The sequence below is a fragment of the Triturus cristatus genome, chromosome 9 (assembly GCF_964204655.1).
Source record: "Triturus cristatus chromosome 9, aTriCri1.1, whole genome shotgun sequence".
NCBI classification, from domain to species: Eukaryota; Metazoa; Chordata; class Amphibia; order Caudata; family Salamandridae; genus Triturus; species Triturus cristatus.
This window is the reverse complement of record NC_140592.1, coordinates 1098369412-1098382409: the sequence shown is the minus strand read 5'-3', so window position 1 is coordinate 1098382409 and position 12998 is coordinate 1098369412. Positions and strand designations below refer to the sequence as shown.

The 12998-nt window shown below is 40.9% G+C and overlaps 1 protein-coding gene across 1 annotated transcript in view; it reads right to left on the bottom strand.

The window, feature by feature from the left end:
* Window positions 1–12998, bottom strand: part of SOS2 (SOS Ras/Rho guanine nucleotide exchange factor 2) — a 324695-nt gene that overhangs the window by 103843 nt on the left and 207854 nt on the right. Inside the window, exons 13-15 of the mRNA XM_085627000.1 lie at window positions 11377–11480; window positions 10438–10660; window positions 4028–4147 (exon numbers count right to left, since the gene is read on the bottom strand). Coding sequence (XP_085483126.1) covers window positions 4028–4147; window positions 10438–10660; window positions 11377–11480 — 447 coding nt within the window. The remainder of the gene's footprint in view (window positions 1–4027; window positions 4148–10437; window positions 10661–11376; window positions 11481–12998) is intronic.

The following is a 12998-nucleotide window of genomic DNA, read 5'->3' as shown; positions in this document are numbered from 1 at the left end:
TTTTGTTGGCAAAATGCCTAGCCCTGGACGTCCAAATTCATATATGATATGCCTTAATGGCCGCTCTATAGCGAGTTTTGGTAGAGGGCTCATAGGAGCGTCTCCAGGCTCATTCTAGGACCTTGCGATTTTGTTTTGCTAAGGTCAAAGTGTCACTGAAACAAGGGCTGGTCTGGGATCTTTTACTGTGGATCAGTTTAACAGGAATACACATATCGAGGGACAGCGTGCACCAGTCACGGAAGAGACTATTAGCTACCTCCACATTAGAGGATAGTTGAGGGCTCTGTGTTCGAGGAAGGTCCCGAAAATTATTAGGATCAAGCTTGTGCCATGGGCGTTTAGAAATGAGGTTACAGTGGGCAGGCAGTTTCGGGCCTTCAGAACATATAGACAGAGATTAAGAAATGGTCAGACAAGTACATCGGAAGAGGAGGGTTGCCCTTTAGCAAAGAGATATTGGAAAAAACAGGGTTGAGAGATGCCCAGCTAAATGAGTGGCACTTGGGATGCGTTGTGCCAACTTGCATGCTGCAAGATCATCTAAAATATTTGTGATATCACTGTCCTAGCAAACGTCCAGGTGAAGGTTGAGATCACCCACAATATTAAAATCAGCAGTCTTAATAGCCAGAGTAGCAACCAAATTGATCAGTGCCTCTCTAAATGCTTTAGGAGGACAGTAGATTAGCAGCCCTGAAAAGGTGAGATTGCTATTAAGCGGGATTTTGAATAGAGCGTTTCCGCAATCGGGAATCGTCTCAGATATAAGAATACGCATGTAGATCTCTTAAAAAATTACTACGATGCCCCCACCTCTACCGCCCACTCTGTTACGATTCTTCATGGAGTAGCCTGGGGGAAGAGCAAGAGCAGGTTCAGCTAGGGTATCCTGGATGAGCCAGATCTCTGTTAAAAACAAAATATCTGAAGCCTCATCTTGTATCAGGTCGAACACTTCAGCATGGTCTATTACCATAGAGCAGCAGTTTAAACTAAGGAATTTATACTCTGTGATATGATTGGGAGGCTTGGCAATAGAGTCAGCCTTGCTTGTCTTAAAATCACACTGTTTACAATGGAGGAGTCGCCCAGCTGGGACCCAACCATGCTCATTACAGAGAGTGTCTGGGATATTTCTTAAAATGCAACAGATTTGTGTTTTGGCTCTAGTGGAATGAGCGCAAATACATTTTGGAAGATTATCCATAGGAAAATGAACTTAAAACCACAGTCCGGCTGCAAACTGAGGCCTGTAGTGCTTGTTGCTCTGTGGCATTACAGCTAAATGTGATGGCAAGATATGGATAATATGGAAGTCAGTACTTCCATCAAGTAAAGTGTAATAAGCTGAAGGGAGTAAGTGAGCGGTAAAAGCATCCAGGATAACTTTGACTTCTCAAGTATACAAAAACCGACCGCAGATGGACTGCACAAAGAAGTTTAAAAAAGCCAACTGGTTCTACACACCGTGCTTTTGCCCCCACTGCACCGCTGATATTTTCGGTTCATTAGTCTTCGTCGAGGGGATCTATTTCTATGTAAGTAAGAATCATTTTTATCATACGCCCACCGCACATCTTCCACAGGGCCGCCGCCATGTCACCCGAACTAGGACGGACCATCATGCCTCCTTCAGAACTGGCACCTTCCTGGACGACTGGAAGCGGGTGGAAGTCAAACCCCTCCTCAAGAAACTCTCGGCCGACACAACGGACCTGAAAAAATACCGGCCCATCTCCCTCCTCCCCTTTGGGGCCAAAATCACAGAGTAACTCGTAAACAGTCAACTGACCGACTTCATTGAAGAAAACTCCATCCTGGACGTCTCAAAGTCTGGATTCCGCAGCAACCACAGCACTGAGACGGCCCTGCTCGCTGCCACCGATGACATCCGCATGCTACTCGACCAGGGACACACTGCGGCCCTCATCCTTCTGGACCTCTCCGCAGCTTTCGACACCGTCTCACACCGCACGCTCGCAGCCAGACTTCACGACGCAGGGATCCATGGAGCCGCCCTCAACTGGATCCAATCCTTTCTCTCCGGCAGAACCCAGAGGATCAGACTCTCCCCCCCCCTTCCTCTCCGAACCCACTGAGATCAACTGCGGAGTACCCTAAGGATCGATGCTCAGTCCCGCACTCTTCAACACCTACATGGCCCCCCTCGCCGCCATCATCAGACAGCATGGGCTCAGGATTGTATCCTACGACGACAACACCCAGCTCATCCTCTCGCTCACAACGAATCCCGAGAACACCAGACTATGCTTACAGGAAGGAATGAAGGACGTTGCTGCCTGGATGAAGGAAAGCTGCCTGAAGCTCAACTCTGAGTAAACCGAGGTCCACATCCTCGGACCCTCCACCTCCGCCTGGGACAACACCTGGTGGCCCTCTGCCCTGGGGAGTCCTCCCACCCCTACTGACCACATACGAAACCTCGGCATCATCCTAGACTCCTCCCTCTCCATGACCCGCCAGATCAACGCTGTTGCTTCCACCAGCTTCAACTGCCTGCGCATCCTCCGCAAGACCTTCAAATGGATCTCCCCCCCCCCCCCCCCCCGAATGCAGAAAGACCGTCACGCACTCATAACCAGCAGACTCTACCACGGCAACACCCTCTACGCCGAAATCAACAGAACTCTCCTACACAAACTCCAAACCATCCAGAACTCCGTAGCCAGACTCGTCCTCGGGACTCTGCGGTACGAACACATGACCCAACACCTACGCGACCTCCACTGGCTCCCCTTCGAGAAGAGGGTTACCTTCAAGCTCCTCACCCACGCCTACAAATCCCTCCACAACATACCTCAACGAGAGAGTCTCCTTCCACGTGCCCAGGAGGAACCTCCGCTCCGCCGACCTCGCCCTGTCAGAGATCCCCCGCATCCGTAGAAAAAGAGCAGGTGGGAGAGCCTTCTCCTACATCGCAGCCAAGACCTGGAACGAGCTACCAGTGAACATCAGACGCTCCCCGACCCTGCACACCTTCAGGAAGATCCTCAAGACCTGGCTCTTCGACTGATTCGGAGCTGCCCGGCTCCCCCCACCCCTCCGAGTGCCTTGAGACCCTCACGGGTGAGTAGCGCGCTTTATAAACGACTGATTGATTGATATGTTTTCATATAATAACTGAATTTTTTTTTTTTTTAAATCGCAGATCAAAATAGCACTTATGCCAATTTAATGGTGCTCAGTGTACAGGACAATGAAGGCTGAGTTGGCCTTGCCAGGACTTCAACCTCCGACTTGAATCTCACAGCATTTTAGAGATGGGTGTTAACTTCTTAAGTCATATTACATGTATTATACGTGTTTTTATATATAAAGTTAGTGTGGATATCCAAAAACATTTCAACTGAATGAAGGGCATGAGAAGAGTGCCCTTAATAAAAAATACCCTGTCCTATTAACTACAAGACGCACTGGTCTAAGTTGTAATTCTGGGAGGAAATTCACCCACCTCCCTCCTATCACTATTATGTTGTGTTGGCTGATGTCCCCTTGATTGTAAAACATGGCTATGAAGTTTGATGATGAGTGTTTTCAAAGTCCACCAAATTTCTAAGTGACAATTTACAACCCTTTATATATTGGTCATATACATCAAAGGAGAGTACTCTTTATAGCCACTTACACTGCTTAATCTTCAGCAGTTTCTGTGACCAAGCATTAGCCAATGTATTTGTTTCCTTCAACGCCTTTACTCCTATTGCCGACATCTAAATTTTAAATCTGCATACATTTGACTTTTAAAGATTCGCAGAAAAATCACCAAATGTGCAATTTGACTACTATACACTTACTAGTCAATGTCTAACTTAAAACCATTTTGCAGAGTCAGCGGGAGACACATAATATTCACTGGCAATGCAAATCAATAGGCTGTCTCATAAAATTACAATTCAGCTCAAATGACTTTTCTGTTATTTCAAGTTCTCTAGGCACCTATTTACAAGCCTGAAACACACAAGCAGTAATGAGATGCTGATAGGGCCAGAAAGTTCATACTTACTTTTCAAACCAGAGAGTGAGATTAGTCGTGTGACGGATCATTTTTAACAAGTTTGGTGAATTAAGTTCCTTGTCTTCCTTAGTCCAAACACTTCCAACAAGTTCAGAAGGCTGGACAGCTCTGATTGAGGAGAATAAACAGTGTATCAGAGTTCAAATGTAGCATTTTACTAACAGTAACCATTTTTATAACAAACCCTACAGACTGCACTGTATCAACAGGCTTAAACCTAGGTATATTGTTCAAATTTGCAGCATTATTTATACCACGCTCCAGAGTCAGCTCGGCTAGAAACTGAAACCAATGGAAACCCTTGCACAGTCTACAGGGCTGTTTCACAGATTCAAGACTAATTCCAATTAAACATTCACACAACTGCAGTATGGAAAAGTGAAAGGAAATAGGACTGTGTGATACCACACACCCATACGGGCTGGACTGTTCTCATAAGGAGCAGGATCAAGACTGATTTGCATATGGCTTGGTCTAAACTGAGGTAGCATGGTGAGCAAAAGAACAATGGGTTGAGATGCTACCCCAAGCGCCGGTGGTTAGACATATTGCAAGCATTCCTCCCATCACCTTTTGTGTGTTTCATGCACCGCCCTAAGCGGAATGGGTATGCCCAGAAGTGGGTCCCATGCTCACTGTGTCACTGGATTCAAGCTAGCATGGCTGATGAGGGGTAATACACCGAACCCAGCCCCTGCTGCTTGTTTCCGGTTCAGAGAGGGCCTGGCAGTTCGTGCTGGACTGTTCCCATAAGGAGCAGGGTCAAGACTGATTTGCATATGGCTGGGTTGATACTGAGGTGGCATGGTGAGCAAAAGAACGATAGGTTGGGATGCTACGTCCTGAGTGATCACCAGTGGTTAGACAAATTGCAAGCATTCCTCCCATCACCTTTTAAGTGTTTCATTTACCACGCACCCATACAACATGCAAACCATGCAGCACTGTACTTTAAGGATGAGTTTGTGTCATAGGCCAGATGTGTTATCTTTCAATGTAGTAAATAATAAGAACAATAATGTCATGGTACACATTTTGGCTATATTAATGGAAGGAGTTTGAGGTCTTGATGAAAACATTGTGTTGCCATTAGAGGCTAGTGATCAATACTAACGAAGAGGAAAAGTCTTTTTTTTTCCACTTTCAAATGTTTACAAGGAATGTCACTACTATGAATAGGTAGCAATTCTGCCATTTAAGATACCAGAACCATTCTTTTAGTTTCATTCTTGTTCCAGTATGACAACACAATAAGATCTCTAACTGAGAAAATGTAAGAATATTCTGGTGACCACAGTCTGGCCTCATCCGTGTTCTAACATACTGATAAGACTTGCTTGAAGGGATAGACTTTCAAAGAGTGTTCCAGTGAGAAGAGAAAACCAATTCGGATCGGTACTAAGCGAAGCCATAGGACATCTTTTCTTCCAACCAAACAAGAGATGATTTCAATTCCATTTCCTTCCAGGAGACCTATCAAGGTTCCCACAGAGAGATATTTGTTCAGGAGGGCTGTGGTGTACTAGAACTACAATGATGTTAAATGAATTAAGTTTGTATATGAATACCAGTTTCGTACCCATACAGATCTGATCTGAGGGTTGAAATGTAGTACAGTGATCACATTTATTTTATTTACCTTTACTTCTTTCACCTATGTGTAAGATTGTAATACCTTTTTTGTTTGGCCCCTTACAGTGTCCCATTGTAATTTTTCCAATATCCCTAACTATTACAATGATGACCTTTTCCTTAATCTTGTATTATTTTAATGAATTACATTCAAATAAAATATGTTCTCATTCTAAAGGTAAACCTACCACCAATCCTAAATTAAATCAAACCAGTAGACATGTTCATTCTATACCGTTGGTACTAATTCTAACCATAACAAAGGTTCAAATCTGGTTATTGACAATGACATATTTAATAAACTTTTTGTAATACTAATGCTAGAACTAGCACTATAACTGATTGAACTGAAAAAAAGAAAGTAAAGTAAATTACTTTACTAATTAATACCATAACCCCACATTAATGAAATAACTATAAACCTTATTAAACCATAATTGCAACTGTAACTTTGTTTTATTAAACACATTACATTTTAATTATACTTAGTTGAAAAGTCATTTTCCTGAAGGGAGAGTTAAAGCAAAGGTGCTGTCACAGTAATCGCAGGAAAATAAATGTCTCAAGAGGTAACAAGCAGTGGTGACTAGTGAACTTTAGAAGTGGTGGGGCATAAAAACATGTCTGAATTTGGACAGAAAGAGTTAGCTAAGCGAGACAACCCAGTTCTTCCAGTACGAGTTTAGAATCGGGGTGGGGGGGGGGGGAGGAGAGAAGGATAAATGCTGCATTTTACAGCACAAATTTATTTTTAAGAAATTGGTTGTAAATCTATAGGCCCAATTGACACCTATGCGTTATTGAAAAAAAATATTGTTTCAGACATTCTTTCACGGTCTTAAGTTCTGTGTACAGTGCTTAATTTGAGAAATACAGATTCACTGTGAAAATGGAGATAGCAGGGATGAGAAGTAACATGTGAAAGTGAGATAAAGGTGCAGGGAGATATGCTCATGAATGAAAGAAGCATGAGATGAAACCAAGATTAGATAACCTTGGCATTCGACCACAGCACCAGCAGGCTACTGAGAAACATCTGGGCCAGGCACTTATTCTTTCACAAATTAAGCACTGCGCAGCATGCCTTCTGTACACAGAGCCTGAATAGAGCAACTCATGAAGATGATTTACACAACTTCAAAACATATGTAATATGAAGTACTGTTACAATGTGATACCCAATGATTAGTGCTTTTCTTTCTGCTCTAAAAGCAAATTTCACTTGATTTTACACTTGCGATCATTAATTTTCCAATTCTCACTTTGTCACTAGTGATCTTTAGGAACTGGCAGCCTTTTAACATAGCTCTTTCAGCCTCTTGGTAGTGCAATCTTACACGTACATTGATGTATACATTTGGAGTGCTTAATTATCATACATTTTTTGTGTAGAAAATTAGCACAATATTAAAGTGAATATAAAATTAAACCTTTGGCCAAGGTTTCCAAAGTGAAGGTATAAAGCATTAGCAGAGCCATTGATTCCAAATAACAGGTAAATTATTATGTGGGTGCCACGGTTGTGTAGCCTTTTTCTATTACTGATCCTTGTATGTTTCCTATCCTTATTTTTTGCTATAAGCTTTAAGTCATAGATACGGAAGGCAGAGCCTTCTTCTGAAGTACTGACATCAACAGCATGCTTGGGAGCTGAGAAGATCATAGGCCTCGCACAGACATATCTCACAGTCCCATGGGAGAGTCATTCATGGTGTCAGACGTTCTCTTAGAGATGTGTGATGCAGCATCCCAGGGTTCACTTTTAAACGTGTGCTGCTTCACCTTCCCCATCTCATGTGAAGCCTTTATTTTCTTCACTTGTAATAAAGGGATGGCACCAGCGATGACCTTTATATACCCATTTGGAGTCCATCTCTTTCACAGTAAATAGACACGTTAGCTCTTAATACTCTACCTGACCCCCACAGCTGATTCAGATTCCAGTATGTATGCTATTAACTAACTGGAAAGGAATTCCCCAAGGCTCAATGATCGACCCTTTGCTTTTTAATGTCAGACTGTCCCCACAGTCAGAAATTAGTTCAAGGTTGCTTTTAAGATCACTTTTAGCTTAAATGCCACAGACTCTTGTGCAGGATCCGCAAACTATGAAACTCATGGATAGTTGTTCGATCCCATGCCATAATTCAAGGACTGTGCTGGGTCCACTGTTATAATCATCATATATTTTTATTTCTAGTATAAGCCTTTCAAATTATATAGGTTCATTTAGTTAGGTTATGTCTCAAATATAAGCACAAGTTTATTAATGTTGTTATTCATTACAATGTAATAATTCAGTTGGTTTGACTATATTCATGTTTCTCCTGTACGGTCTGAATTGCCTTTTCAGTGATTGCTTCTAAATAATAAACATGGCTTCATGAAAATGTATTACTTTGACTGCTCATTTATGGTCTTTAAACACAAGCAAGATTTTACAGAATGCAAGTTGAAGGTCAAAAAGATTTTACTACTAAACGTTATTTTTGAAAATGTTTAATTTTGTTCAGACAGAATACATAAACTAAAACAGAGTGTTATGAGGTGGAGAGGACCTTTGTACCAGGGACTCGAGACTGAGGGTCGTACAGATAGGAAACCATCTTTCCTTGTTGAAGGCTTACGAGAAGGCACATTCAGCCTTCATTCGACTTATCTGCCAGCTTGCAGACAGGGTCAGCCATGGCTGTTCCTTTGCTTAACATTAGTTATATTGTTCATAAAGGTATGCAGGTGTGAACCATCTATGAAACTCGAATTAGGCCTATTTAGGTGCTAGACTTAGCTTAGTTAGGGAAAGATAGGTGGGGCAGGGGATGTTGATGTAGGGAAGCTTCATGATACCATCAAAATATTACAAGATTCTTAACTATTCTGCCTCTTGGCAAGTATCATTGCCACTACCTTGTTTTTTTTTTTATAACAGTTACTATTCATACTGTGAGCAGTAAAATAGGATTTTGGGTCTAATACATCTTGTAAATAATATTCCTAGTTTCCTAGAGTTCTTGAGTGGGTTTCATGATGAAAAGGGGTTTGGGTTCCTCTAATTACTCCTATGAAGTATCAGAGGACCAGGTTTTAGTGCTTTGTTTCAGAGGGTGTACAAAATTAATTTCCTGGCCATGTTCTGTAAAGAAATCCAGAAAAAGTATCACTGCAAACTATGAAACTTGTGGATCCATTTTGAGTCATGTGCCTTAGACACTATGCAGCTCTTGTAAATGCCTTGATTCAGTCAAGGCTAGATTACGGCAATGCCATCTATTTAGCTACCCCAAATGCTCTTCTCTACCAGCTTAAGTTAGTGCAAAACATATCTGCTAGGTTGGTAACTAATAGCTCTAGAAGATCTTACATTTCACCCATTCTACATAAGCTTCAACGGCTTCCTATGAAGAATAGAATTTTCTTTGCAGCCATGGATATTGTCCTTAGGGCAGCATATCAACACATTTCTTTTAACACAAGAAATTATATTTTTTCGATATTTCCCTCTATTTCATCATTCTAATTCCAATTAAATAAAATCTAACCCTGGGCGGAGCAGGCGTAGTGCGTCTATGCGAAGTTCAACGGAGTTGGAAAGCAACTCCATGGAACTTTGCAACACTCTGCTCCGCGCCCTCCCCCCTCCCAAAATAATAAAAATTCATTCATTTGGGAGGATGGAGGGGCCGGTTAACTACGATCCCCCACGGAGTCGTAGTTTTGCCTGAACTCTGCGTACGGAAAGCGGAGTAGGCAAAACTACGTAAACGCCGCTGGCCGAGCGTGGTTACCCGCCCGGGGTTAATAAAATCCAGTAAAGTAATGAAAACATATTTATTTTAAATGTAATCTTTTGTCCGACTCAGTCGGACAGCTTCTTGTGGTTTTAAGCACCATGCATCATCGGTGAAAATATGCTTTAAATGTTCATACCACAGACCAATAGTCCACAGACTCTGTACCATGTATGAGTATATAGGGACCATTATAAGCATCTTAGGTCCACAAACTATCTACACATTTGAGGGTCTTTTAAAATTTAGAAACTGATTTATGTTCTCATAATATTGTTGATTTAGGAGTGAGCTGGAGTCTGACTGTGTTTTAGGGCATGCTTTTATAGTGAGCTGAAACTTTTTATAAACGCACTAGTTCCGTTGACTTGAATCAGAGTCTATGGATACTATACACAAGAGTGGGACTTCCTTTCTAACATACTTAGGACCTCACAATACTTATATCTATAAGTAACAGCACCTAAAAGCGCAAAGTCAATAAATAATGACATATTCAAACCAATATAAAATCTATTTATAGTCATATCACTGATGGGGTTTATGTTTATGTGACATGTATTCTGATCTCTAAGACCATTTATGACATTTGTAGCATCAAAGGTGAGACCATAAGCACTGCATTTGTTGTGCGAGTTAAGGCATGAATGGCTGTTTTGCAAGTTTTGGATTGCAGAGCTAACCAAAGTAGTGAATTTCAGTGATAGGTTTTACAGTGGCCTAACAATAGCCCCCGCAGAGCCCCCCCATGGTGCTGGGGGCCCCAAACTCCAGGGCGGGGGCCTCTGGCACTGTGCACGGGCGGCAAGCCCCTGGCCTTAGGTCTCAAGACTGGAACCAGAGCGTTGGGCCCCTAAGTTTTGCTACACCACTGAGGTTTTAGTTTGTGACTATAATTTAACTTGAACTGTGATTTCTTAAGTGAATAAGTTAAGGTGTTAAAAATATGCTTATGTTTAAAGCATACAAAACAAATACCTATAAAGGTCAGATTCTAGAAGTGTTAGCTGGCGAGCTATTTCTATTGGGTGAAGGGTCATGAGGTCAAAGCTCTCAAACTGCCCAGGTCGGCTGATGTGCCATTCAAAAGAAGGTGGCTGGCTTTCAAACGTAATATTATGACTGACACCATTTGCCTGAGCTTGTTTTTTCCTCTTGATTATCTTGACAATTGATTCCACCCATTTCTTCATAGATTTCCCTGCAAAGAGAAAAAAAATATGAAGTTCTCTCTCTTATGAATGGAAACTTCGGCTGCAATACAGTTAGAAAAAGATCGACTTTTGAAATTTGATAATACAAAAAAAATATGTTAGAAAATACATCTTAGTTCAGATGTAATTTCTTGACAAGTCTTAATTGGGGAAAAATAGATGATAACAAACTCCTAAAACTTGTTGAACTCGCACCAAGCTGCTTAAAAGAATAGAGTACTAGGTCAAAAGGAAAGGGACCACAATGTTATCAATGTAACACAATTGCCCATAGAAAATAAAATGCATGCTAAATAATTCATTTTTGCTCTAATGAAAAGAAAGACGTTCAGGTATCAGCAGTAATACATTTGAACTGGGAGTAGATATGTAAACTCTAACAATGTAGATAATGCATGCCTTTATAATTTTAATATGTTGCTTAATATAACCTAATCTTTTTCACATGTAATCATGTTATAGTACATACTTCTACTATTGTAGTTAATCAATTTTTCATGGTAAAGCTAAAAAATGCAGACCACCGCTGAAAATAAATGAGAGAAAAACTCACTCTGACAACAAAAACACTGCAAATTCTCAAAGCAGAAGGTACAGAAACATATCTGATTAGTTTAAAAAGTGATTGTCGGGTAGAAAGCACTATGTAAATGCAAATACAATACAGTACAATATCTGTGGTATCTAAGAGCTGATAGCTTACCTTTAACGGTGGAAATGAAAGATTCCAATTTATCAAGTAAATCTGGGTCTCTCTCATAGTCATAAAAATGGTGTTCTACCCAATGTCGAAATACATTTAATATCCTACAGACAACATGAAAATATGTAACTGTTAGTAAAATCACATGAATGTGAAATGCATGACAAGCTGAATTTATATTTTCACATCACAAATATTTTGAACACATATAATTCTGGGTGTTGATGACCACTAAGAAGAGCTGCGCGCAAAGGAACAGGAAATAATTTTAAGTTGAGTCTAGTGAAAAACAATTGCTTTTAAAATGGATTTTACTGATTAAGTTATAGGGTTTTTGCTTTTCTGAAAAAATAGTTCTTCCTGAAAGGATTTGCCTGTGCACTGCTCATAGCTATTTAAGATGAGTTGACTGTAATTTATGAAAAATATTTTGCCATTTTCTGCCGAAGGCGAACATTCAGGAACAGAACAAAAAGAGGCAAACACAAGAAATTAAAAAAAGACATATCATGCCTAAACTAAAGAGGAAGAGGAAGTACACTGAGTAATTGGACAGCCAAAACCAATTTGTTTAACCATGTGGCTGCTAAGCCTTTTCCCCCCCTAAAATGATAAGGGATGAGGTGTGGCGCCGCGGCCAGGGCGACTGACTCGGGGATCACGGTTCGATCCCTGGCGCCAGCGGCAGATTAGCCCAGCACCACGTGACTCTGGGCAATAGCTTGCTTAATCTTCCCGACGGCTCCCAGCGCCTAGAGACCTTTACGGGTGATTGTTCGCGCTTTACAAATGTGGATTATTATTATTATTAAATGTGAATTATAAACCCTGTGACATTTGGAACAGGTGGGGTATCCAGGTTAACTGTGCACAATTAATCCTACACGGTACATATTGTAAAGTTGCCCAAGTTATGTAAATAACTCCTGAGAAGTATGGGAAAATAGACAAACATATGGCGAAAAAATGTCAGTACAAGAAAGTGTGTTTTTTCTGACTAAGGCATCAGCCAAACTTATGCTGGCCTCTATTTGCCTTCATTTTAGCCTTCACCTACTTGCAGTTAGTGAGGAAAAGGATAACAATCCTATGCCTGAACCAAGACACCTATACATTTCTGAAAACTAGGTAAAATTCTGATTTCGTAAACAGGTTTGCATCCATAACCCTTTGTATTTAAAAAAAAAAAAAAGAAGTATGATATCACCACGTTTCCATAAGTACTCCAGCCAGAGAGAGATACAACTTTCAATGTTTGACACAACAATGGAGTAGCTGATTATAAAAGTTATTCAATGTGTATCACACCATCCATCGCATGTCAATGAGGAACAAAATGAAATTGCATATCCAATAACGACATGCATTTTTTTAAAATTGCACAAAATAATCCAATTTTTCGCACTGGAGACACTTGTGCCTCCCAGAAATGTGGACTACTTATAACACTAAGCATTGGTAAACTTTTGCAAAGCAAATGCCTTTAGTTTAGATTCACAATAGGAATTTTATTATTTTGAGTAAACCAAGGAACAATAAGAAATGTACTACAATCCTATGAAGCCACACACCATCCAATGAAAACTTTATCCCATGAGTCAAGCGCCAGAAGGCAAAAATAA